At 36.8% G+C, this 27,095-nt stretch overlaps 1 protein-coding gene across 1 annotated transcript in view; it reads left to right on the top strand.

Moving 5' to 3' along the window:
* The window catches only part of LOC102849143 (protocadherin-15-like), a gene marked incomplete at its 3' end in the record, with an annotated part of 104,337 nt that extends 79,374 nt beyond the window's left edge, over positions 1-24,963 (top strand). The window contains exons 4-6 of the mRNA XM_006895590.1: positions 4,469-4,588; positions 19,042-19,152; positions 24,793-24,963. Coding sequence (XP_006895652.1) covers positions 4,469-4,588; positions 19,042-19,152; positions 24,793-24,963 — 402 coding nt within the window. The remainder of the gene's footprint in view (positions 1-4,468; positions 4,589-19,041; positions 19,153-24,792) is intronic.
* Between the last annotated feature and the right edge of the window lie 2,132 nt (positions 24,964-27,095).

Here is a 27,095-nt window from a genome sequence, read left to right as displayed (position 1 = left end):
TTTACAAATGTTGCTTTTTATTCTTACATGTACCATATAAGCATACTTTATTCTCCACTCCTTTTGAGCTACAGAATGGTCATGTTTGACTTTAAAGCTGCTTAATCGGAGAGTTTGTCTATTTGTGCTTTATTGAGTATGCAAAGAAAGAAAAAAACAGTCTGTTGGATTGGGGATGTCTGTGATCCTCTCCAAGTTACTGAAAAGCATTGATCACAGTTTGAGTATTAAAATGTGCCTGATTGAAGCCATCATCCTTTCAATTGTTTTTTATGTGTCTGAAGCCTGACATTGACAGCAGAATTAATGCTTTTGACTTGTGGTGTTAGAGTACTGAATATCCTATGAACTGCCAAAAGAACAAACAGATGTGTCTTGAAGAAGATGCAGAAAGGGTGCTCCTTAGAGAGAAGAAAGATGAAAGTCTGTCTCGCACACTGCTTGAACATGATTCTAGGAGAGGCCAGTCCTGCAAAAGATCATCATGATGCTTGGAAGGGTGGAGAGTAAATGAACGTGAGGAAGGCCTTCAATGAGATGAATCGCACGGTGGTTAGAGCAATGAGATCAAGTATAGAAGAGAAGGTGAAGACAGTATAAGGTAAAGCAGGGGTCAGGTCTGCTCTTCGTAGGGTCACTATGAGTCATAATCCACTCAACAGCACCTAACAAAAATATTAGCAACAACTTTGTCTTTAGGGTTATTTCCTTAATCATCATTACATTCTTCTTCTAGAGTTTTCCAATTTATTTTAGCCCAGTGGATATGTTGGGTTTGGCTCTTTTATGATAAATTTTATGAATGAGTTGCTAATCAAGAAAAATTTATCAAATTTAAGTCTTAGAAGACATAGTTACAATGGATAAATATTCCATTATGGAAAAAAAAACCCTTCTGGGGATGAGATGTAGCAACTGCTTTAGAGATAGCATAATTGCCACCTTTCCTATGCGGCTGCCTCAATGATTGGCATTTTCTGTGGTTCTCTTTAGGTGTTTGGGCCAAATTTGAAGCCCCTGAAATAGAAATTTATAAACAATGTTCCTTATTTTGTTTTTCCCTTAATTTTTTTTCTTCATGAAAGAATTTCACTGACATATTAAAAAAAAAAACTAAAAACAAAACCAAGTCTTAGTAATGATGACATCTAAAGGTACAAAGTCCATATTCATTGTTGACATATATTTGTATATTTATTTCAAAAATGTTGTAATAGAAGGAGGAAAGTATAAAATCCAAGTTGAACAAAATTCACTATTCTGACTTGAGGTGGGGAATGCTATTCAGAAAATGTTTTATGAGAAAATAAAATCCAGTAAGTCAAGACCTAACCAATGAATAGAATTCTAAGTCAAATTCACCACTTGCACTGTGGGAGAAAGATGGACAATCTCCTTCTGTGAAAACTACGGCCTTCAAAAACATGCTGGGAATAAATGGTTTTGAAACATATTTTTGCATAAGTAGATTTTACAAAGATTTCAAAGTAAAGCTCATTGCTGTTGTGTCATAACTAACTCATAGCTGACCTCCACCAAGTTTTCAGTGGCTGAAAATTGCATGATACATTGCCCCTCTTTCTCCCTCAGAACAACTGGTAGACTTGGACCACATGGCTTCAGCTTGGCTGCACAACAACTTACCCACTAGACCATCAGAGTTTAAAAACAAACAACAAAAAAACCCACAACACACACTAACCTCCTGTCACTGAATTATTTCCAACTCATAGTGATACTGTCAGGACAGAGTAGAAATATCCTATTAGATTTAGAAATCAGTAAATCTTGGAAATAATAGACCAATTGCCTCTTTCTTTCTTGGAACAATTGATGGGTTCTCCCTCTTACCGCATGGGTTCTAATGAGGTTATGAACATGATATTTAAGCCATAGTACCATCAGAAGAAGATGGTTCCTTTGGTGCTTTAAATACACAGAAATATTTGAAACAACAAAGAGACTTTCACTTTCCTTGTTCCTCTGGTAGAAGGTAGTTTTTCCTCTTCCTGAAGCTCATTTGTTATTGTTGCTGTTAGGTACTGTCGAATTGAGTAAGACACATAGCAACCCTATGATCAACATATCTGAACCCCATCCTGTCCTTGCCAACTTTACACACTCAAGTCCATTGCTTCAGTCACTGTGTCAGTATACCTGCTTGGCAGTCTTCCTCTTCTTGGCCATCCTCCACCTTTCCAAACAGGATGTCCTTTTCCAAGAACAGCCTCTCGTAGAAACATGCCCAAAGTATGTGAAATGAAACCTTCCCATCCTTGCCTCCAAGGAGCAATTCCGCTTAACCTTCTCCAAGACATAACTGCACTTTTGGCAGTCTGTGAGATATCCATCACTCTCAGCCAATGCCACACTTCAAAGACATATTTTTTTCTCTGTTACCTTTTTTTTATTCTCCAGCTTTCAGGTGCATAGCAAGTGATTGAAAAGAATCAGGCACACATGAGTCTTAAACTAGTATCATTGATCCTCAGTGGAGCAAAGAATTATACTAAGACTAAGAAGAATTTATGTGTGTGAATTGTGGTATTGAGGAAGAGTTGAGTCCACTATGACTTTTAAAAGAACAAAAGAATCATTGTGGAGCAACAAGAGTTAGAGACCTCCTTAGAGAAAAAGAGAGTGAAACTTTATCTCTCACACTTCGGGGCATTTTGTCAGGAAGAACCATGCCTTGGAAAAAGACATGATGCTGGGAAAGGTGGAGGGTCAGCAAAAAGTGAGGAAGAAACTAAATGAGATGAACTTACATAGTGATAGTAACAATAGGCCCAAGCATGACTGAGATGGTACAGATGTAATAAAATAGGGCAAGATTTTGATCTTTTGTTCATTAGAATATTACGAATTGTAGTTGACATACATTATTAAGTGATGGCATCTAACAACATCTCCCGACTGGAAAATAACCCTCTATGTGTAAGACTTGTGGGGAATGGTTTCCCTCTCCAGACTTTGGGTGAAGACCACATGCCCTGGATTATAGTTGTAGCTAAGGCTTCAGGTCCATGTGTCGTGTTTTCTGTGAAGATATTTTTGCTCCTTGGTTTTTTATGACCACATTCTCATAATGTGAATTGTGATTTCACCTTCTTTATAATCTAGCCTACTTTTTTTTTGGTCAGTACAACACTTGTCTGTCAGTTTGCTCTCAAGAGGTAACTTGTGGATGCTGTAATTCTCAGTTCTGTGCCACCAGTGTGTCAAACGCTAACAGAGTCACCCATGGTGGAGAGGTTCTAGTAGAGCTCCCAGATTAAGACAGACTAGGAAGAAAGATTGGCCATTCACTTCTAAAACATCAGGCCTCTGAAAACCCTATGAAAATAGAGGAAACTCAATAAGTTCCAAACACAATTTAAATTCCACTTTATAGATGGTTTAATGCATAGTTTTTAAAAGGGGGGAAAAACCCAAAAGTTGCATTTTCTCCACAGGAACTGAGATGATAATGGCTATGTGGTTGTTATGTATGTGGAACTGGATTTTTACTCTCAGTGACACTCTCTATATAAAACACTTCCCAAACCGGCACCAACCTCCTAATTTCTACTGGAATTAAAGCCAATCGTTATGTCAATCCATCTACTTGTGAATTTCTTCTTTCTCATGGACCTTCCTTTATTAAGCATGAATTCCATCTTCTGAGACTGAAACACTTCAGAAGTACCTGACATAAATCTCACCATTCTCACTTACAAGGAGCATTCTGTCTGCATTTTCTCTAAAGCAGATTTGTTCATTCCTCTGACCGAATATGGTTCATTTAATATTATTTCATACTAAAAGTTTAAGTTAGGGTGCCAGAGGAGAGTGTTGAACCACGGACCACCAAGAGAACAAATAGATCTGTCCTGGAGAGGATAAAACCAAGCTGCTCCTTGGAGGCTAGAATTTTGAAGCTCCATCTCACATAATTTGGACAAGTCAGGAGGGACCAGTACTTAGAGAAGGACATCAAGCTTGAGAAGGTGAAGGGAGAGCACAGGAGAGGAAGACCCTAAATAACATAAATTGAGACAGTAACTTGGGGAATGAAGGTAGGCATAGGGTAGGATTCAGAGGTATTGTACATAGGGTCACTGTGAATCACAGCTTAAGCTACTCTATATTTCAAGAGCAAGTTTCAGAATTTTAACATCCATTTTTGGCTTTTTCTTTCAAATTTTTTCAATGACCTTTTATGCTAATCTTTAGAAATCATCCTAAATATGACTTACAATAAAGAAGGGTATCTACTCCTTACCGAAATTAAAGACTTTGAAATTTCAGAGTTTATACAACTGCGCTGGAAGGTTTGCAAGAGTTCTTCTGCAATACTTCAGATATGGGATCATGGACAGCTGCATACTCATTCTTTGTGTTAAAAATGGTTCGTTCCTATGCTGAGACACTTGGTGTGCAGATGGTACATTGAGAAGTGACAATTTTTCTTTTCTTCTTCTTTCAGCTCACTCCAGTTGGCACCACGATATTTACAGGGTTTTCAGGAGACAATGGAGCTACAGACATAGATGATGGCCCAAATGGACAGATAGAATACCTTATTCAATATAACCCCAACGATCCGGTATGTAAATGCTCATTCTCAATATGGCCTCACTATGAGAAGTAAATTCAATGTTTCTTTAAGCTGCTGTTTATTGTAGGCCTCTACTTTTTTGTTTTTTTTTTAATTACATTTGTAGGGATCTTTGTATTGTATTTTTAAAACACTGTAAGCTATGAATCTCAAAATTATTGTTGTTGGCATTTCTAGATAATATTTTAGAAATATTTCTTTCCGTAATGCAGGACTTTTTCTGGTTTTGGTACATTCAAATTGTGTTTCTATACTCTCATGTAATCTAAATAACACTGAAGATGATATAATCAGTGGAGCACTTACGTTTATATAACTTGCAAATTCATGCAGTCACCTCATTTTCACCACGGAAACATGGTCAGAGTATCTTTTTGGTGATAAATCTCAACAATCCCAGCAAGCTCACTAAGGAGAAGTTAGAGATCAGAGATTTCAGTTATCATCCCTCTTTTTGTCTTTTCATTTTTTTAATAAAGTCATGGACTTGATGTTATTTTACAAAGCTGGTGGTACAATAAATGGTAAAAATATATTGTAAGGATTGAATTATTGAAGCTAAATCTGGGAGTTCTGGCTCTTACCCTCCTCTCCCTTCTTCTGGAGACTGCTTCACAGAGTAGTCTGGAGTCCCCAAAACAAAATTTGGAGAATTCTAATTTAGTGAATGTTCTACTTCAAGACTTCCTTTTAGTATCCAAAACTGAGAATATAAAATACTCTAAAATTAATACTGTGCTAGTTCTTAACTTTTTCTGTTCTTTAGAGAGGCGTTAGAAAGCTGGGTGGGGAGAGTAGTATAGTCCATGAAGAGCTGGGCTTCTAACTCAAAGGCCACATTTCTCTGTATACTGGAATCCACCAGGGAGAAAGATGCGGGATCTCCTTCCCAGTGATGTAAAGCCTATGAGTCTTAGAAAGGATTTTTTTTAAACTTAGATTATTAACAAATTGCAGCCTTGGAAACACAAGGGAAGTCAGCTATGAGTTAGTTCAGACTCTATGGCAATGATTTTATGAGCTTTAAACAAATAACATAAACAAAGAAAGCACCCTATAATCTCTTTTAAAAGGTAAATGATTTACTAGTAACTATATCTACCTCACAAATTTATTGTAGAGTTAAGTGAATGGTGAATATATCCTCTCACTGTATTTCCACAAATCAGTTTGTAGGAGTAGTAGGTCTATTATACAGATGAGAAGGAAAAGACTCATAAAATTATTTGTTTGATATTACATTAAAAACTAAACAACAAACAAACAAAATAAGTTACTATCAAGCTGATTTTTACTTATGACAAGGCTGCACTCTATCATTCACTCATTGCTATTAAATAAGAACTGTCCCGTAGCTGACCCTCCAGAAAGTTTTCAATAAGTTGCTTGATGAGACTTTGCCCATTGTCTCCCATGGGGTGGCTGGTGGGTTCAAGTTACCAGAGAGGAGACAACTGTGTGTTAGCAGCACAGCTCAGTACAGGTTATGCCACCAGAATCCACATGGCAACTATATATGTCATGACTGTGATTCACAAGATTTTGAAAGAACTAGTTCCTCTGAAAGGATTTGAACCCTTGAAATTAGCACCTGAGAACCCCAGGAGAATTGCAGCAGAAGGACCTCAGCACAATCCAGTTTTAGAAAGCATCCACTATACTCTTCCCCTCTTGTGTTCTAAGAAAATAATTGCAGTACCTCTGGTCATGAGCAAAAGAAAAAGAAAGGGGAAGAAATAGAATAAGAATTAAAACACAAAGGCGGTAATAGCAGAGGGGGGAAAAAGGTTTACTTTGTTATCTGTTTTTTGTTTTTCTCTAAAAAAGAACAATATGTCTCAAAATGTTTATAGGCAGACCCAATGAAACAAAGAGATGGGGAAGATAATGAGAATGTGACAGAGAAGACAGACATTAAGAATGATAGGATTACACAGGAATTGAAGTGGAAAGGATAAAAGAACCAACACAGGAGTAAAGGGCAAGAGAGGCAATTTTGGCTTAAAGTAAAAACAGACAGCTGACTGCACATTCTATTTCTAAGCCATTTCTTTTATTTGCTATTACGTTTTCTTTGGGAATTAATTGCATGTGTTTGCTGTGCTTGTAGCTTACAATTGATGAAGGTCATTCTTGATCTTTACTCCTCAAACTATAAAAAAGAAATCTCCTTGTAAGTATCCAGGTCATGTGCTGTAAATAAATATTGTTGTTGTTCTTGTTAGGTGCTTTGGAGTCCACTGTGATTGATAGTGATCAAATGATCAGCGTATCAAAACCTTTTCCTGCCCTTCTCCGTGTTCATGATCTTGATATGTTTGAGCTCATTCTTACCATCATAGTGGGTCAATAACATTGAGAGTCATCCTTTTCTTTGTTTATTCCCTATCTTTCCCAGAAGGCTGTCTTTATCCAAGGGATAATGCCTCCTAACAACACACCCCAAAATATGTCAAGCTACCTTTCATTATTCTTAGCTCTAAGATGTACCTTGTTTGTACTTCCCCAAGACAAAGTTCTTTGTTCTTTTGGAAGTTCTTTGAATAGTTAATATTGTTTAAAGATACCACAAATAAACAGCATTGATTTTTCTATGATCGTCTCAATTCGTTGTCCAACTTTCAGATTCATAAGAAGCAATTTAAAAGATCATGGGTTCACTAAGGCACATCTTAGTCTTTGCATTTATTTCCTTGCTCTTTAGCATATTGGAGAGATTCCTGACAGCAGATTTTCTCAATGTAGTACATCCTTTGATTTCTTGACTACATTTGTTGTGAATGTTGATTGTAGATCAACGTTAAATTAAATTGTTGATAACTTCAATCATTTCTCCATCTATCAAATGTTGCCTATTGATCCAGTGGAGGGGACTTTTTCTATTATTTTTTTTCAATTTAATATTGGTTTGCATTCAAAATTAATATATATTGTGTTTCATTCATATACAATGTGTTTCACACATTCCTTCACTCACATTCTGTTTCATACAATCATTCATATGTCCTGTGTTTTAGAAAATCAGGCACAATTGATCTATGGCTACTATTACCCTGTCCTTTCATGTCCCCATTGTATCATTCCTAATTCCTTCACCCCTGCCCTCTACCCAACATGGTCATCCAGTGATTTTCCTCCTCCTCCCCACACTCAATTTCCCCCTGACTCCTCCCCTTCCCTTTTTGAACTGTTATATACATCTTACTAGTTATCCTTCCAATTTTACAATAATGGTCAGTATTTGTTCTTATGAGACTGTGTTAATTCAATCAGCATAATGCTCTCTAGACTCTCCCATGTTACATAGTATTTTATTATATGATTGTTCCTTGTTGTTTTAGTGGCTGGGGACTGTTGAGTTGAATACAACACATAACAAACCTATGAATAGCCAACCTAACACTTGCCTTGTTCTGTGCCATTTTGTCCACCTCTGAGACACCAGAGCTCATTGCTGAAGTCACAGTGTTAATCCATTTAGTTGTGGGGGGGTCTTCTTCTCCTTCATTGATTTTCCATCTTTCCAAACACAGTGTCCCTTTCCAAGGAATAATCTCACATAGATTATCTGGGAGGTTGGGCTGTATGAGGAGAAGTGTGGCATCAAGATTGGTGGAAGACTCAACAACAATCTGTGTTATACAGGTGACATAACCCTGCTTTCTGAAACTAAGAAGGAACTAAAGTGCTTGCTGCAGAGGGTCAAGGACTGCTGTCTTCAATATAGATTGAGGCTCAATATCAAGAAGACAAAGATTCTCATCACTGGGCCGATTGGCAGCATCAGGATGGACAACTTTAGTTTGCTTGGCTTCACAGTCAACACTTAGGCACCAGCAGCCAGGAAATGAAAAGGCAGATTGAGATGGGAAATTCTGCTATTAGGGACCTCTCCACAATACTGAAAAGCAGTAGTGTCACTCTGGACACTTAAGTGTGCCTAATATAGGCCATCGTCTTTGCAATCACTTGCTATGTATTAGAGAGTTGGACAATGACTAGGGAGAATAGAAGGAGAATTGATGCCTTTGAGCTGTGGTGCTGCTGAAGAGTATTAAATAAACCATAGACTGCTAAGAAAATGAAAAGGTTCATCTCAGAGAGGATTAAACCAGGCTGCTCCTTGGAGGCAAGGATTCTGAAGGTTTGTCTGACATACTTTGGATATGTTGGAGAGGGACATTATGCTTGGGAGGGTGGAGGGACAACACAGGGGAGGAAGACCATCTATGAGGTGGATTGATTCTGTGATTGGGGTAATGAGGGTAGGTGTGTTGGAGACAGTGAGATTGGCACAGGACAGAGCTGGGTTTGGGGCTGTTGTGCAGAAGGTCACTAGAAGTTGCAGGCAACTCGATGACATGTAACAACAATAACAGCTACATGTCCATAGTATGAAAGATAAAGCTTTGTCATTTTTGCCTCCAAGGAACACTCTGACCACACCCTTTCCTGGACATATCTGTTCTTTTGGTTGTCCATGGGATATTTAGTACTCTCCTCCAGCACTACAACTCATTGGCATCAATTTTTCTTCTGTCATCATTGTTCATTCTCTAGCTCTCTGATGCATAATAGATCATAGTAAGATTGAGAAGACCAAAGCCTGAATCAACTGCACCTTAGTCCTCAACTGACATCATTGCTCTTTTGGAGGACTGCAGTATTTTGAAGAGGTCCCTGTCAGCAGAATGGCCCAATGCAATACATCTCCTGACATCCTGAATGCTGGTTACATGATTGTTGATTGTTGATCCAAGCAAGATGATATCATTAGCAACTTCAGTCTTATCTCTAGCTATGATAATGTTGACTGTTGGTCTTGTGGTGAGGATTTTTGTCTTCTTGATGGTGAGATGCAATCCATACCAAAGTCTCTAGGCCTTGATCTTCCATAGCAAGTGTTTCACATCTTCCTTACTTTCAGCAAAGTTATATCATCTGCATAACACAGGTTCTTGATAAGTCTTCCTCCAATCCTGATGCCACACTCCTCTTCATAGAGACCATCTTCACAAAGTATTTGCTCAGAATATAGATTTAATAGTGATGGAGAAAAGTTATGATCCTTATGCACACTCTTCCTGATCTTAAACCATTCAGTGTTTGTTCCCTTGGTCTGTTGACACAGAAGCCTCTTGGTCTAGGTATAGATTTTATATAAACACAATTAAGTGTTCTAGGATTCCTATTCTTCTCAATATGAGACATAATTTCTTATAATCCACAGTCAAATGCCTTCACATAGTCAAGAAAGCGTAGACGTTTTTCTGGTATTCTGTGCTTTCATCCAGGATTTATTTGATAGCAACAATGAAATCCCTGGCCTCTTCTAAAATCAATTCCTGGGATAGAAGTCCCAGGTCAATTCTGCCTTAAATCAGGTCTCTGGTTCTTCTGCTATGCCCTGCTGGAGTCTCCAATCTGACTGGCATAGAACTTCTGACCTTCTAGGATTCTTTCTTTCTTTTGTTTCGATTTACTATATTTATATTGTGATTTTAGTATAAGTTTACAGAATAATGGGTTTTCATTCATTCATTGATACACATTTTCCTTCCTCCCTCTCCCCTAGTTCACTTTTTAACACGTCTTGTTCCAGATTATTTGCTTCTTCTTTCTTGCTGGAAATGAGATACCCAAATGTCTACCATGGAACCTGCTTAATTTAAGTGTAATATAAGGGAAAACTAGAAATACCTTTGTGTATGGACTAATAATACTCATTGTTTTCATGTTCCTGCCCAGCCATTTGGGCAGTGGCCAAGAAAAGGCATTTTTAACAATAGGCCCACTACATCATGCAAGTACATCTTTTAACTTAAACATACACATGCACACATACACACACACACATATATAATGACAGAGTTATTTATAAGTACAATATTCTAAAGAACTGATTAGAAAAAAATCAATTATCTACATTAATAAGTATATCAATATTTATCTATCTACCTATCTATATCTTGAACTATTTCTGTACAGATTAAGAGAATATTCCTTTCTCCATATCTATTTAATCTGCTCACTGAGAAAATAATTTGAGAAACTTGGCTTCATAAAGAAGAATATGACATTAAAACTTGAGGAAGACTTCTCCACAACTAGTGCTATTCTAATGATACAACTTGAAAGTTGTAGAAAGTGAAGAGGACTTGAAACACTGCAGAGGATCAAGTACTACAGCCTTCAATTTGGATTGAATCTAAACATAAAAAAAGACAAAAGGTCTTCACCATGGGACAAATAAACAGCATCATGTTAGATGGAGAAAAGAATTAAATTTTCAACTTTTTCGTCTTACTTTGATTCACAATCAATACCCTTGGTATTGTGGTGTTAGCCTAAAAATTGGTGCTTTTTTTAGCCATTATAGTTAGCCGTCTCTGGTCTCCAGTTACCTTAACTGCAGACACATGGTCTTGCAAATCATCAATAGCTGTGAGGCTAGGATAAGAGAAAGAGTGCTTCCTAAACTGGACAGCAAGGCTTGAGATGAGAAAGAGATCTGTTGGGGAGATCCTGGTGATGGTGCTGGAGAGACTGTGACATTGATGTTGAATCAGTTGTGGTAAAGAATAAGCAGAGGGACCCTGAGATAAATGCCACAGTTAAAGGTGTTTGCTGTTCTTGCTGGATACTTGAAAGAAAAGCTGATTTATGACTTGCTGGATGCTTGTCTGCTCTGAGATAAATCTTTCTGAACGAGTTGGATTTGACTGCTGAACTGAAACCAGAGATAAACTAATTGGGGAATTGTGTCTTGGGACTGTTGGGCTAAGATTTGGATTTGCATTGCTATTTTTTGCCTCCTCCACTCTCCAACTTCCTTCCCTAATAAATCCTATTGTTAGTACCATAACCTGTAAGTCAACAATGAATAAATGAACCTCTTGCTGCTTGTGTGGCTCTAGAGGCACCATGGGGCTGAGTTATGGGCTCTTTATTTGTTTTCTGCTCTGGATTTATGATGGGCTATGATATTCTTACTCCATCTGACCCTTTCTGAGAGACACTCATGACCCTATACTCACATGTCTTATTTTCTCAAATTTAGACAGGTAGCAACAGTAAGGAGATCAGGAGACTCATTGCACTGGACAAGTCTACTACTGTTAGGAAGCACTCCAAATTATTGAAGAACAATGATATCAGATTGAAAATCAAGGTGCAGCTGACTTAAGTTTATGGTCTTTTCAACCACTTGCTTGTGAAAACTGGATTAGGACTAAGGCTAACAAAAGGAAAATTGATGTCTTTGTATTATAGTGTTGGAGAAAGTGACAGAATGTCTCATGGACTGCAAAAATAAATAGATAGATAGATAGATAGATAGATAGATAGATAGATAGATAGATAGATGATAGATAGATAATTAAAACAACCCCAAACATGTCTTAGAATAGGTGTAGCCAGAGTGATCCTCAGAGGCAAACAAGGCAAAACTCCATTTCACATGTTTTGGGACTATTACTAGGAAAGGCTATTCATTGAAAAGGAGTATCAAGCTTGGAAAGGTAGAGAGTCAGTGAAAGAGAAGAGATGGATTGACACAGTGATTGCAGCAGTGAATTCAAGTGTGTCAGAAATGATGAGGACAGAATAGGATAGACAGGACAGGGTTCAAATCTATTGTTCATAGAGTTTGCTATCATTCGTACCAGGCTCCACAGCACCTACCAACAAGTCCAAGATTCTGAAGGAAGGGAGAGTTAAGTTTGTATGAAGCAGAAAGAATTGGATCCAATTATTGATTGTTTCTAATGGGAACAGATTTAATGTTCACCACAAATTTTAGTTCCTCACAAGTGAATAAGACTCAGTTAACACTGCTTAGCTCTCCTCCTCTTGCTTTTGGTAGGGACATAAGAGTAATCTCCCTAACGATGTCAACCAACCTTCAGGTTGACTAGCAGCTGATCACAAAATGGGATGGTTTAGGCAGACACACTTAGGCTAATTGGGACTCTTTTTTAACTTTGAGTGACTAAGACATAAAATTTTTGTTGGTAACTGAAACTAACAGATAAAGTCATAAGAAAAAAGAAAAGAGAAAATAAAGGCTAAAAGAGAAACTGGTTTGAAAAAAATATGATCATTTATAAGCCCCTGAGAGACAAATGAGACACTACATGTGTTTTTTTTTATGTTTACCACAAAAATGAACACACTTATTACTCAGAGTATTGTACTCACTTACACAGCTCCTATTGTTATATGACTTTTCATTTACAACAAGAGTAAACTATTGACTTTCCAACTCTTTTGTGCGTTAATCATGTACAACTAGTAATAATAAATACCAAGAAATGAAAGATTGAGAAAACTCTTAACCCTGCAAGTAATATCAAACTATACTAGAATATTCTTTCTCTGTATAAACATACCTTTATATATGCACTTAAACCTATCCCTAATCAAATGTATATCATTATCTGATATTTCACATTTATAATAATATAAAAATATCTACTATCTGACTCTTCTATTCAATGAGAATATACAATGTACATCTAGCTATCCCAAATTCTGAAGTGTGAAGCAATATAATTATAAAATCAGTATTGGTTAAGATTATGTGTCAACCTGCCTGGGCTCTAATTCTCAGTGATTTTACAGTTATATACTTATGTAGTCACCTTCCATTTTGTCATCTAAAGCAGTAATTCTCTATGTTTACATAATCTTGATTTTTATTTCACAATTATAAAAATCAATACATGCTGCATCCTTTGCTATAGTGACTTGAGGAATAACCAAAATTTAATATGTGAGACCCCATATCTTGACATTACAAACCCAATTATTAATTTTATATACCATTAATTGAAGGAGGTTGTCCATTTTTCTCTCAGAGTTACTGATGGATTTGAACCTTGTGCCTTTGGGTGGGAAACATAATTCCTTATCACTAATCTACCAATGACTCAATATGAGGCTATGGACAGTTTTGGTAGAAAAGAATGATAATAAAAACAAATGATGTAAAAATTAACTCTATCCTTACTCTGACCCTGTTTTTCAACATTCAAAACCTAATCTGTCCCAAACTAGGAACATAGGGGAAAACCAGGGAGTATTATGTTGCAAAATCTTAGTGTCTACTCTATGCTGTTATTTTCACTTCATGTTTCTCTGGAGAGAGCTGAAGATTCAGGTCCTTTAGAGAAAGTGAGTGATCCTGGACTATCATCTCTGTTTTATCAGAGAATCCCAGGTTATTTGCTGTCACACTTATCCAGGAATTGACCTGGATAAAGTTGTTGCCTCTCCTGTAGCTGTGCAGCTGCCTCTGGGTTCCTTTAGGGCAGGAAGAATTTGCCTTTGGTGAGCTTCAGAACCTGACTCTTTTCCTCTATTCTCCAGCTGCCCTTCATGTAATATCAAAGGACTGTCTTCCACTCATGCATCTATCTCAATTTCCTCTTTTCCTTTCCTGACTTCCTGAATGGGAAGGATGCCCTCTACTCTCCTTTCTTTCTGTTTGGAAATGTGTTGTGTGTCTGGACTTTTGAATTTTTTACTTGAGGAAAGTCTTCCTCTTTGGCAGCCTCTCTTGGCTTCCATTTCTTTCCTGCTTAAGGAATTATCAGTGAATCCTGCACTGTCAGAACAAATATGCCATTGACCTTGGGGATTTGTAGATTTAGAATGAATCTATCCTTGGATTTTGTCCTATCTTCCTCTTCACTGGAATCATTGGTAAAGAACTAGCCTGCTTTCAGCCTCTGCTTTCTTTTGGAGACTGCCTTGGAAATGGTTACAGACCTTACTGCTTTCTGTAAGATTCTTATAACTGATTTTTGCAGGAAAACTTGATCTTCAGAAACAAATCATGCTAATAAGTGAGGATTGGGTGAATATTTAATGTCTGTTACCTCACTGTTTGAAAATTCTTCATTCAAAATCTATTAAAAAGTCATTCTTACTTGTCATCAAGCCAATTTGCTATTCTAACGTATCTAGCTGAACAATAATGGAAAAATAAAATACACATTTATCCTCAAAATATGTTCTAGAGATTATTACTGATTTGAATTTATAAGCAAACACTTAACCCTTACTTTTTCAATTGCTGCTTCTCCTATTGTTGTTATGTACCATTGAGTCAGAACTGGCTTATGAATGACCCTCTAGTGTATTTTCAGAGGCAGTAAATCACATAGAAAGAAAATGCCCATTGTTCTCCCACTGGACAGCTGGTGGATTTGAACTTCAAGCCTTTGGTTTGACAGTACAGCTCCTCACCAGGAAGCCACCAGGATCCCTTTATCTCCCCCAGTTTAGTGTTGCTCAAAGTAAGTTCTGAATCCTTTGTATTAAAATCACATGAAAGGCTTGTTAGAAATGCAAATTCATAAGAATTTCTAGAATATCTGTGAATGCATACTGAAAATATGCAATCAAATTCACACATTTCTTTTATCTTGTGGACTCTGAAGTTTGAATATACTTGTTTCATCCCCTCAGTAGTCTTGTTCATGCAATAAATTGAAAACAAACAAAACTTCTATGGATTCTTACTAAGTTTATCTTTGATTTTAATTTATTTCCACTAACATAAAAGCTTTAGAAATATTATTAGGATAAGGTGTTTCCTTAGAATTGATCTAATTTATTATTCTTTTTTTCTCTAGACAATAAGAAACCACATAAAAAGAGAATACAAATACAGTATTTTTTTCCTTCTGATTTTTTCCTAGTTTCTTATTCTACAGTTATAAAGGCAATAGTAGCTATCCACTGAATAATTAATATATAAGTTAACTAATTGATAATATAATACTATTCATATTCAAGAATACAGAAGTAGTATTGATTATAAAATAGATATTTCTTTGCTGTTTCTTGGAACAAAAGTGTAAAATATAGCACAATGAAAAATCTTGGCTATTCTCAAAGATGAATTTAGGGGATCCTAATTAAACTGAATTTAAAAGAACTCTGAAAAGCAAGCAAATCATTAGCTATTACTACATTATTTTTAATAATTTAACAAATGTTCATTGGAAACTGCTAATTTATACAAAAATTATTAAAATAATTATTCAATGGTTATGTGTTAAACCCTGATATATTCAAGTTGCTTTGCTGGAGATTTAAAGATAAATATTTCCACATTCAAAATTGAGACCTGTGAGAAATCTGTGAAAAGAACTGGAAAATATGTCATTAAATAGAAGATAATACAATAACTTTTGTGTGGAAAAAAATACTGTAGAATCAGGACAAGGCTTAATATTAAATTATATGACAAAGAAAAGTTTTATACCTAGTATTTGCAGAAATGTATGCAGAGAGAAATGAAGCATGCAGTATCCAGGCAGGGGGAAATAAAAGCAAAAGTCAGGTGAGAAGATTCATGACCTACAATGGAAGACAGAGGAATACAATATAAGGACAAATAGATGGCAGCTCCTTGTGCACCGAAGGCTTCCATTTGCAAGTAATAGAGAAGTCACTTCATCAAGATGGCCATTTATGTCTCTCAAAACAAGTTGTGGAGAGAAAGAAAGATATGAAGATTTATTAGTTCAGTAAGTCAAAGACATCAAAAATCTAGACTTGCTAAATTTCTGCTTTGCCATCCTCAATATTTTAGCTACTTCTCTAAGTACTTCTCTCTTGAAATGTAAATGGAGTTCTGAGTGGCACAGAGGGTTAACATTCTCTATAACTACTGAAGAGATTAATAGTAAGAATCCTCCCAGGGGAGCCTCAAAATGACCTGGCAGGCCACTTCTAAAAAGCAAGCATTCAAGGCCCTCTGGAGCACAGTGCCACTTAGACACACATGCCCTTAGATGGAATCTTCTAGGTACTTTCCTACTCTTAATGCTATTAACAACAGTGGAAAGCGAGGCATTTTATAATCGCCTTGTATGGCATACACGTTATCAAGAAGAAATTCAATTCCCATGACGGCGGGGTAAAATTTAATACATGAACACCAACAAAGAGGTTAAAACAAATGCAATCTCTAACCTAGAGTCCTTTATACAAACATAACAGTTAAATTAAAATTAGTAGTTAGCATACCAAAATGCACATATGCATTGCTTACGTTTACAACATTCTCTGTGAAATAGGATGCGTGTAATTTAGGCTTGAATGGTTTATGAACCGTATGAGCACAGTATTCAAATCACATAATGAGCGAGATGTGGAGAGCTACAACCCTAAGCCAAGGTGACGGCTGCTCTCTGCAGCTACACTTTCCTGTATCATGTCCTTCTCCATGGACATAGTAAACCCCAATGTGTGAAAATAATGTGCAAGGGTGTTTCTCCTGACTCAGAGTAGCTGGGGTTCCTTCTACCATCAGCAGATATGAGGATTTGTTTAGAACATGAGCTCAGAGAAAGAGTCTGCAACCCCACAAGCTGAAAGAGCTTGCACTCTGATACCGTTCACTCAGACACTAAGGATAAAGGTCTCAGGTGTGCACACCTTCAAGAAACTTTGGGGAAGATGACAGCCATAGGAGACAATCAGGAACCCTCTCCTACTCTGCCTCTGTCAGTCTCTCATCACAAGATAGTTCCTAGAGACCATCCCCTCCATAAACTCCTGCTTTACTTCCATGATCATATCAGCTTGACATCCCCTGACCCCCTGCAGCCCTGAAACGCTTCCCCAGCTAGAGTCAAAGGATGAGATGTTAAACTTATTTCCTATACACAAGTTAGCAGTAATTGAAGATCAGGAGGAACACTTCCTAGCCTAGTTCTTTATCAGTTCTCAAGAAGACTCCATGCTCTCCACTCAGATATTCTGAGATGGGGACAGGTCAAGATGCAGGAGTGCAAGGGTGATGAAGAGCTTACTGAGGGCATGGGGACAATTTTGGATCCAAAGCTAGTTTAGAGCTACCTGTAATCCAGGCACCAGAGGCTAGACCCTACATGTAAAAGAGGGGTATTGGCCATAAAATCCTTCAGCTGTGAGGACCCTGGGGACCGGTGACATTCCAAGTGGGCCAAGTTTGATAGCAACTATGGCCTGGGTATGTTCTTCAGGAATCATATGAGGTAGGGTGTTGTACATATCTGAGACTTGCAGCAAGCAATTGAAGCACAACATGCTTCTGCTGAAGCACCAGCACATCTATACCTGTGAGAAGCCCTACCCTTACCGCAAATGCAGCAAGCCCTACCCTCACCACAGATGCAGCAAGCCCTACCCGCACCACAGATGCAGCAAGCCCTACCCGCACCACAGATGCAGCAAGCCCTACCCGCACCACAGATGCAGCAAGCCCTACCCGAACCACAGATGCAGCAAGCCCTACCCGCACCACAGATGCAGCAAGCCCTACCCCTACCACAAATGCAACAAGCCCTACCCTCACCACAGATGCAGCAAGCCCTACCTGCACCACAGATGCAGCAAGAGCTCCTGCACATACTCAAGTGTCATCCAGCACTATTTTATCCCCACAAGTGAGGAGTCTTAAGAGTGTGACCAGTGCTTAAGGACTTCAGCCACAGTTTGCAATTCATGCAGAATCTGCCAATCCACAACAATGAGAAGCTCTTCAAGGATGCAAGTATGACCAGGCATTCAAGCAAGAGTTCCAGCCTGTTGGAGCATTCAATGACTGCACATGGTCCAGAAGTCAGACAAGGGCAGTCATTGAGGCAAGACTCTCATCTGGACATCGGTACCCAGCAAACACCAGGACAGCTGCCGGAAACTCTGCAAGTGACAGGAGTGCAACACAGCCACTCCTACTTTTTCTTGCATGTGCAGACTCACATGGGAGAGAAGCCCTCCACGTCCATCGCCAAAGCTCCTAGCTCTTCCACTGCTAGAGGAGTCGCTAAGGAAGCTGGGAAGTCTTCAAGGAATGCTCACCTGTCTTAAACAACTGGAGGGAAATGTTCATGGCCTCTCACCTTACTTTTCGGCCACTTATCCCTGTCCCCAGTGAATCTTTTCTTGTTTCTGAGATTACAAACATTTATATTATCATTATGTGGTCAGCTTTTGTCCAAAGAAAATTTTGTGATACGTACCTGTGCTTTGAATGAGTAATAGACACCAATGTTGAAAAGGAATATTCTATGGAACTATCAAATTTTTAATGTTTCAATATTGCATATCAGAACAAATGATGACAAGAGAATGTCATAGGGAAAATTTTAAGATACCTTGATGTTGATTTAGTAGTATCTCAGGACTATTGATGAATTATACTAATAACATGGGAAAACTACAAAAGGAAATACATTTCTTGGTTATCATTATATGATGCTCATTGATCAAAAGGAAACATTTTGAGTAATGATAAGAATATTAAATTTAAAGCATATATTCACATTCTAAGATAATAAAGAAGTTATTTTGTAACTTTCAGAGGAATAAATAACAATAATATTTGTCTAATTGTTATTGTTTTCAAATTATTTCAAGTGTTTATATTTAACTATTTGCAGACCTCCAATGAAACCTTTGAAATTCCTCTCATGCTGACTGGAAATGTAGTATTAAGGAAAAGGCTCAACTATGAAGATAAAACTCGTTACTTTGTCATCATCCAAGCTAATGTGAGTATTAAATGTCTCTAATATTATGCCTGTGGGCTCATGAACTAAAGAATTATGCAAAACATAATTAATGATGCTAGAGTCTTTGGTGTAAATTTTAAATTAGAATTCCTCCTTGCTTTCAATGAAATTTGTGTTTTATATTCATCTATATAGGGGGTAGTTTGAATTGGAAAATAAGAATTGTTTTCACTCATCTTACTTTTAATTTTCTGAGTCATTCCCATGTATTGTCCATTCTCCAATCTTTTGTACGGTGTTTTGTTGTTTTGGGGCTTTGTTTGTTTGTTTTGCTCTTTAGCATATTATTATTTTCCCTTTTTAATTTTTTTTAATTTTAATTGTGATTTTAATGAAAGTTTACAGACACATTGGATTTTCACTCATTGATGTTGCACATTTTCCTCCTTTCCCCTCCCCTAGTTTACTTTTTTAAAAAAGCATATATTAATTCATTGTTGTGCAATTATTTGTTTTTGGCCACTGCCTTAATCTTAAACAAACCCAGTGAAACTGGAGGAGAGAGAGAAATTTAACTAAAGGAAATGGGTCATGTGTTTCAATAGTAGCTAATAACCCCAAGAGTGTTAGTCAAACTTCAGGATACTTTTCTGACTTATATGAGTTCAGTTGTTGATTCAGCAGGTAAGATATCAGGCTCCTAAAAAGCAAAATGCAAGATAGTTGAGTGTTTTGCAAGGACATTTATATATAAATACACTCACACACAAGCATATATGGATATGTGTATATTTTTTTCTTAATAACTATTTAATCTCTGCTGAGATAATTATTTGAGAAATTGAAATCTCTTAAGAAAACTACTGCATCAGGATTAGAAGAAAAGTCATCAATAACCTTGTTAAAGTAAAAATAAAAAAGCAAACAAAAACTTGCTTGTGGAAAGTGAGAGGCACTTGAAGTGCTTGCTGCAGAAGGTTAAACATTGCAGCCTTCAATATGGATTGCATTTTAATGTCAAGAAAGCCAAAATCCCCTCCACTGGAGTGATAGGCAACAATATGATAGGTTGAGAAAAGATTGAGACTGTCATCGACTTCATGCTACACTGATCCACAAACAATATTTGGTACCAACAGTCAGGAGATCAGGAGAGACATATTGCACTGGGAAAGTCTGTAGGTATGGGCCTCTCCAAATTGTTGAGAAGCAATGATGTCAGTCTGAAGACTAAGGTGCTCCTGATCCAAGCCATGGTCTTTTCAGCCTTTTGCTATGCATCTGAGAGATGGACAGGAGAGATATTTTTTTTTAAAGTTCAAAGCAGTAAAAAGAATAACAGACTTCATTTGTTGAAATATTCAGTATATCTTGTTACTACAAATTTTAATTTTAATATCTCACTACATTACAGAAGAATCTGAGACTCCCTTTATAAATGGCTTTATCCAGCACTGATTGTCTTTCATAGTCTTGTAATAAAGAGGCAAATAGCAAATGTCTATGTTGTTCAACTAATTAATTAGAAAAAAGTTTCCATTTAATTTAGATTGAAAGCAATAAAAATTTCTGAATTATCTTACCAACTAAAGGACCATTTTATGTTTCCTCAAATATGAAATGCCTAGATAATATATAATTCCCAAACATTTAACACCCTTGATACCAGCAGTCAGGAAGTTAGGAGATTCATTACCCTGGGAAAATCTGTAGTTAGAGACCTCTCCAGCTATTGAGGAGTAATGATTTCAGTTTGAGCATAAAAGTGCCTCTGATTTAGGCCATCATCTTTCTCATTACTTGCTACGCATCTGAGAGCCGAACATTGAATAAGAATGACAGAAACGAGTTGATGCCTCTGAGCTATGATGTTGGAAAAGAGCACTGAACATCCCATGGAGGACCAAGAGAACGAACAGATACGTCTTGGAGAGGGTGCAGATAGAGTACTCTTTGGAGACAAGAGTGATGAGTCTTCGCCTCACATAGTTATGCATGTTTCTAGGAGGACTATTCCTTGGAGAAGAACATGATGTTGGGAAGGGTGGAGGGTCGGTGAAGGAGAGGAAGACCCTCAACTACTGCAATGAGCTCTATGTGTTAGGAAGTATGAGAATGGCACAGGATAGAACGGGATTCAGATCTTTTGTTCAGGGCATCACTATGAATCATATTTGACTTGATGGCATCTAACAATAACAACAATAAATATTCAATTGTATTTATATCTCTTTCATAGCTTTCTTTTTTCCTTAATTGACATGAAGGAAAAGTATACAAACATTCCAAAATGAATATATCCAGATGATAAAAATATTTCTATAACCTTTTAAACGACTTTTTGGTGAAAAACAAAACAAATTGATATCTCCCTGATATCTCCATATGTCTGCTTTCTACTGACATACGGAATACATGTTAATTTTATATTCTTTGCCTTTGGGGATGCAGTTTCTGGGACATATTCTGGAGAGTGAGAATGAGGATAAATGCTAGGAAGGTGGTAATAGACTAGGGGAAAATATAAAACATTCAAGTAGAAATATATGTAAACATGAAAGAATGCAAAATTCATCATAGTCTCTCTATTGGTATTCACAGATATTAAATAGAAAAATGTCTAAAGCAAAAATATATTTAAAATACACAACATCTAATTCTCTTCCATTCTGTTTTGTTTGTTTTAACAAAAATTAAATAATTTCAAGTTACCATAGCAATTAAAAATATACCCTCTGACAGTTTATCTATCTTTGATTCATAGAAGTAGGATAATTATATTATCTCAGCAAACTGAGGTAAGGCCAGCGTGTTCAGGCCAAGTATAATTATGTTGCAACTTCCTTCCCCCCACCTTTATTTCTTTCTAAGTTGCTAAATCCAGATACATAATGTAAGGGTTTTTAATGTATGTATCTATGAGGGAGCCTGGAAGGTGCTGCTAGGCATTTTGTTAAAATACAAATACTTGAATACTATCTAAATGCTAGGTATCTATTTATTCCAAAGTTATTTTGACATTACCATAAAAGAACATTGGCCTCCCTATTTTGCATTTATTTCTGAAACTCACTCAAGTCCAAACTCACTGACATTTAGTTGGTTAACTGACAACAACCTTCCACCAGATTTTCAAGACTACAAATCTTAATGGAAGTAGAAACTTCATCTTTTATGAAATTGCTGGTAGATTTGAATCACAGAAAGTACACAATCTTTTGGCTTACAGTGCAATCTACAATGCACTATGTCACCACAATACATGTCAGAGGTTACATCTCCTATGCTCTCACTCCATTCATTCAATACTATTAATAAGCTGCTAATCATGAAGTAAACGAATTAAAATTAACACCTGCCACTAATTAAATGTCAAAGAATAATAATTGAAACATTTTATACATAGTGTTGTATGATAAAAATTAAAATATTTATTCTGTTACAGGGAAAATTATCTTTTTTAGATGAACACTACATTTGAATTATTTGTAGTGGCATACAAAGTTGCCTTATAAAAAAGATTGGTTCATGAAAATAAAGTATTTGCAATGGTTTCTTAGTTGTTTACAAAAGTCACTTTTTTAATTTTTTATTGATTTGCATATAAAATGGGTATATATTGTGTTTCATTCACACACATTGTGTTTCATGTATTCCTTCACTCACATTTTGTTTCATAAGATCATTCCTAAACACTGTGATTTAGAAAAGTAATCATCATTGCACTATGCTAACCACTACCCTGTCTTTTCAGATCCCTACTGGATCTTTCCCAATTCTTTTACTGCCTCCCTCCCCCACCAAACTCTACAACCTCGTGATACTCTACCCTCCTCAGTCCCTCTGCACCCTCTTCTCCACCCTTGAACTTCAATACATATCTTACTAGTTTTCCTTCTATTTTAATAATCATAGTCTTATTCGGTATTTGTCTAAGATTGAATTAGTTCATTCAGCATAATGCTCTCCAGTCTCTCCCATACTATGTAATATCCCTTTTTTAAAATCATTGCTTCTGAGTGCTGCATAGTATTATATTGTATAAATAACCAAATTACATATAGACAAAAGGCATGGAAGAATTTTAACAGGAGACATTTGGATAGACAACAGACATATGAAGAAATACTCAAAATCACTGGCAATAAAGAGATGCAAATCAAAACCACAATGAAGTACCCTGTTACTCCAGTAGCAGTGGCAATGTTTAGCGAACAGTAAGGGTTAAATGTTGGAGAGCATGTGGTGAGACTGGAACTTTCATACACTGCTGGTGAGACTGTAAAAGGGCACAACCATTGGATCAGGCATACCTTAGTCTCCAGACTGACATTGTTGCTCTTCATTACCTTGGAGAGGTCTCTGACAGCAGACTTTCCCAATTCAATTCATGTTTTAATTTCCTGGCAGCTAGTACACAACTCATGGTTGCTGTGATGCTGACCACTGTGACACTGATGTGCCAGACGTGTTAATGGTCACCCATGGTGGACAGTGTTTGCTGGAGCTTCCCGACTAAAACAAGCCTGGAAGCAGAAGTGGCATCCACTTTGGAAATATGGCTTGCCTTCAGAAACCCTATGAACAATGCTCAGGCCTTTCATTCATAGGGTCACTATGAGTCATCTATGACTCGATGGCACCAAACAATAATAACAACAGTACCAAGAGTATTGATTGTAGAGCCAAGCAAACTGAAGCTGTTAACAACCTAAATTTCTTCACCATCTATCATGATGCTGCCAGACAGCCCAGTGGTGAGAATCTTTGTTTTCTTGATGTTGAGCTTCAATCCAGGTTGAAAACTGCCAGCCTTGATCATCCACAGCAAGCACTTTAGGTCTTCCTCAGTCATTTTCAGCCAGCAGAGTTGTGTCATCTGCATAATGCAGATTGTTGGTGAGGATACCTCCAATCTTGAAGTTACATTTCTCCTCATAGAGCCCAACCTCCTTGATAACCTGTTACACATATAGATAAGATATGGAGATAGGACACACCCTTGACACACACCCTTCCCAATTTTAGCCATGCAGTGTTTCCTTACTCTGTTCTGACAAGTCTTCTTGGTCCAAGTATAAGTTTTGCATAAGCACAATCAAGTGTTCTGAGATTCCCATTCTTCTCTGAATCAGTCACAGTTTGTTGTGATCCACACAGTCAGATGTCTTCGCATAGTCAATGAAACACAGGTAGACATTCCTCTGGTACTTTCTACTTTCAACCAAGATCCATCTGACAGTAGCTATGATATTCCTCATGACATGGCCTTTTCTAAATCCAACCTGCACTTTTGATTTTCTGACTCCAACTCCTTGCACATTTCATTGTAATACTTTACTTTGTCTTCCCATGCTGCCCTCTGCAATCTTCTGTTCAACTCCTTAATATCTTGTTTTCTTCCTTTTACTTTGATTTCTTGGGGCCCCAGTAGTTATGTTTCAATAAAGTTATATTTGAAGACAAATGAAATTCATTTTGAATCCTAAATTCCATGCTTTCAAAGTGTTACACTAATCATATTATTGATCAAATTACAGAAAGGAAAAGAAAGGGAGAGTGAAAAGGAAGGGAGAGAGGGAGGGAGGGAGGGAGGAAGGAAGGAAGGAAGGAAGGAAGGAAGGAAGCCATTCTCTTGTGTAATGTTACAAAGCCTTTAAATCAAATATCTCTTCACAGGACCGTGCACAAAACCTGAATGAACGGCGAACCACCACCACCACGCTCACGGTGGATGTTCTGGATGGAGATGACTTGGGGCCAATGTTCCTTCCTTGTGTTCTCGTGCCAAACACTCGTGATTGCCGCCCAGTCACCTATCAAGCCGCCATACCAGAATTGAGAACTCCGGTAACCTTACTTTTTTTTCTTCTTTTCATTCCCAACTCTTAAAACCAAATAACTCCTGCTCAAGAGTTTTAGAGGCTAAATGAGAGAAATCAGCAAATTTCACAGTGTGAATTTTGAATATTTATTGTTATAATTTGTTTCTGAGTATAGGTATCTTTTTTTTATGATGTATGTATAATTTATGTAGTAAAAAAAAAAAGTCCTGAAGGAACTGTCACAGTGGTGTTTATGGCTTTATTTTACTTCTGTGTATATAAATCATAACTGAGTTCTATTGCTTAGGATACTTAAAGGAAAACTTGAAGCTTTCCCCTCAATGATTTTTTAAAATGTAGTCCTAAATATGACTATACACAAAGACATCAAAATAGAAAACAAAATCTTTTAACTTTAGAATCATAAAAAAGTTATTGGTGATTCAATTTAGTTTCTCATGGGAGGGGTCAAATAATTATGAGTGAAAATATGTTTCTCTTACACACGTGTATTGAAGAAGCCCCAAGTACAGACAAAGGAGTTTTAATGAAATAATCTGTAGGGAGTTGAGCTACTAACACAAAAGTCATATCTGTCAGGCAGTTCAATGCCACCAGCCATTCCTTGGGAGAAAGATGGGAAATCTTTTCTCATGTGATTTGTAGCTTTCCAAAAACCTACTGAAAGGTCACCTATGAGTCGGTTCTGACTCACTGACAATGACTTATGAAATTGAGAAATGAATAAATATTTTCTAGACTTGATTCTATATAATCTGTGTGTATACATGTATGCTTAATGGTAATAAAACTATTAATTGCTATCATCTTGGAATTTACACTTTGAACTATCAAAATGACACACACACACACACACACACATACACATATATATAAAGATACAAAAAAGTATAAATGAGTTATAAAGCAAACATATATCCTGCCAAAGCTAAAAATATCAATCTCTGTCTAAAAGAGAAAATATTCATTCTCCTGTAAGAGAAGGCTCATTTCTGAGAGCCAAACTCACATTTGTTGTTTTTCTTGAAAGTATTCTGTTCCCAGAGTTAGTGACATGTCTCCAAATGCCAGAATTTGTTGGATGAGATGTGATTATTTTTAAAATAGTGTGTGAATTTTGGTTTTTTCATCCACTGTGCTCTAAGATGTTAAAGAATACAACATAGCTGTTATGCCAATAAGCCCAAAGGAGAGATACATATTAATTCAATTAAATGAATTGAAGAAATTTATAAAAATTTACTCAACTATTGAAGGAAGCCAACATTAAATATTATGGTCACTATTTTGATTCTCACATCGTTATTTAGGGTTGCACCAACCCTATACAAACAGCTGACTGTTTCAATTTTGATCTTTATTTTATTATGGATGAATTAATTTCTTGCTTGCTTTTAAAAATGTACTTGAACCACTCCTTAATTTCTTTGAAAAAAAGAGGGTATTCATTCTATTTATTTAAATAATTGAAGCAAATATTCATTTATTCAGACTTATAATTGATTTGGGGGTTTCTCTTGTTTTTATTTATTCCACTTTTTTGTTTTTATTTTATTTTATTTTTGGTTTATTTTTTTAAATATCACTACTACTTATTTCCATAACTTTTTAATCACCCTAAACAGAACCTGTCCATTTACATTAGTTTCCCATTTCCTTAATAATAATAGGCGACTGGAACGCGAAAGTTGTGAACAGGGAAAAAGAATCAGTAGCTGGAAAACATGGGCTCAGTCAGAGAAATGAGGCTGGAGATTGAATGATAAAGTTCTGCACATTCAATGATTTATTCATTGCAAATATCTTTTATAAGAAACATAGACACAGGCTATACACATGGATCTCACCTGATGGTATGCATAGGAATCAAATCAATTACATTTGTGGGAAGACTCGCTGGAGAAGAACAATATCAGTAGTGAAAACAAGGCCAGGTGATGATTGTGAGACAGACCAGCAGCTACTCATATGCAAGTTCAAGCTGAAGTTGAAGAAAATTAAATCAAGTCCACGGGAACCAAAATTTGACCGTAAGTCTGTCCCACTCGAATTTCAAAACCATCTCAGTAACAGGTTTGAGGCCTTGAGCACCAGTGAATGTAGACCAAATGAGCTCTGGGAGGATATCAAGAAAAT

This window comes from Elephantulus edwardii, unplaced genomic scaffold (assembly GCF_000299155.1).
Source record: "Elephantulus edwardii isolate Elephantulus edwardi_28Jun2011 unplaced genomic scaffold, EleEdw1.0 scaffold00170, whole genome shotgun sequence".
Lineage (NCBI taxonomy): Eukaryota > Metazoa > Chordata > Mammalia > Macroscelidea > Macroscelididae > Elephantulus > Elephantulus edwardii.
Note: the sequence above shows the minus strand (reverse complement) of the source record. Positions and strands in the feature narration are given on the sequence as shown.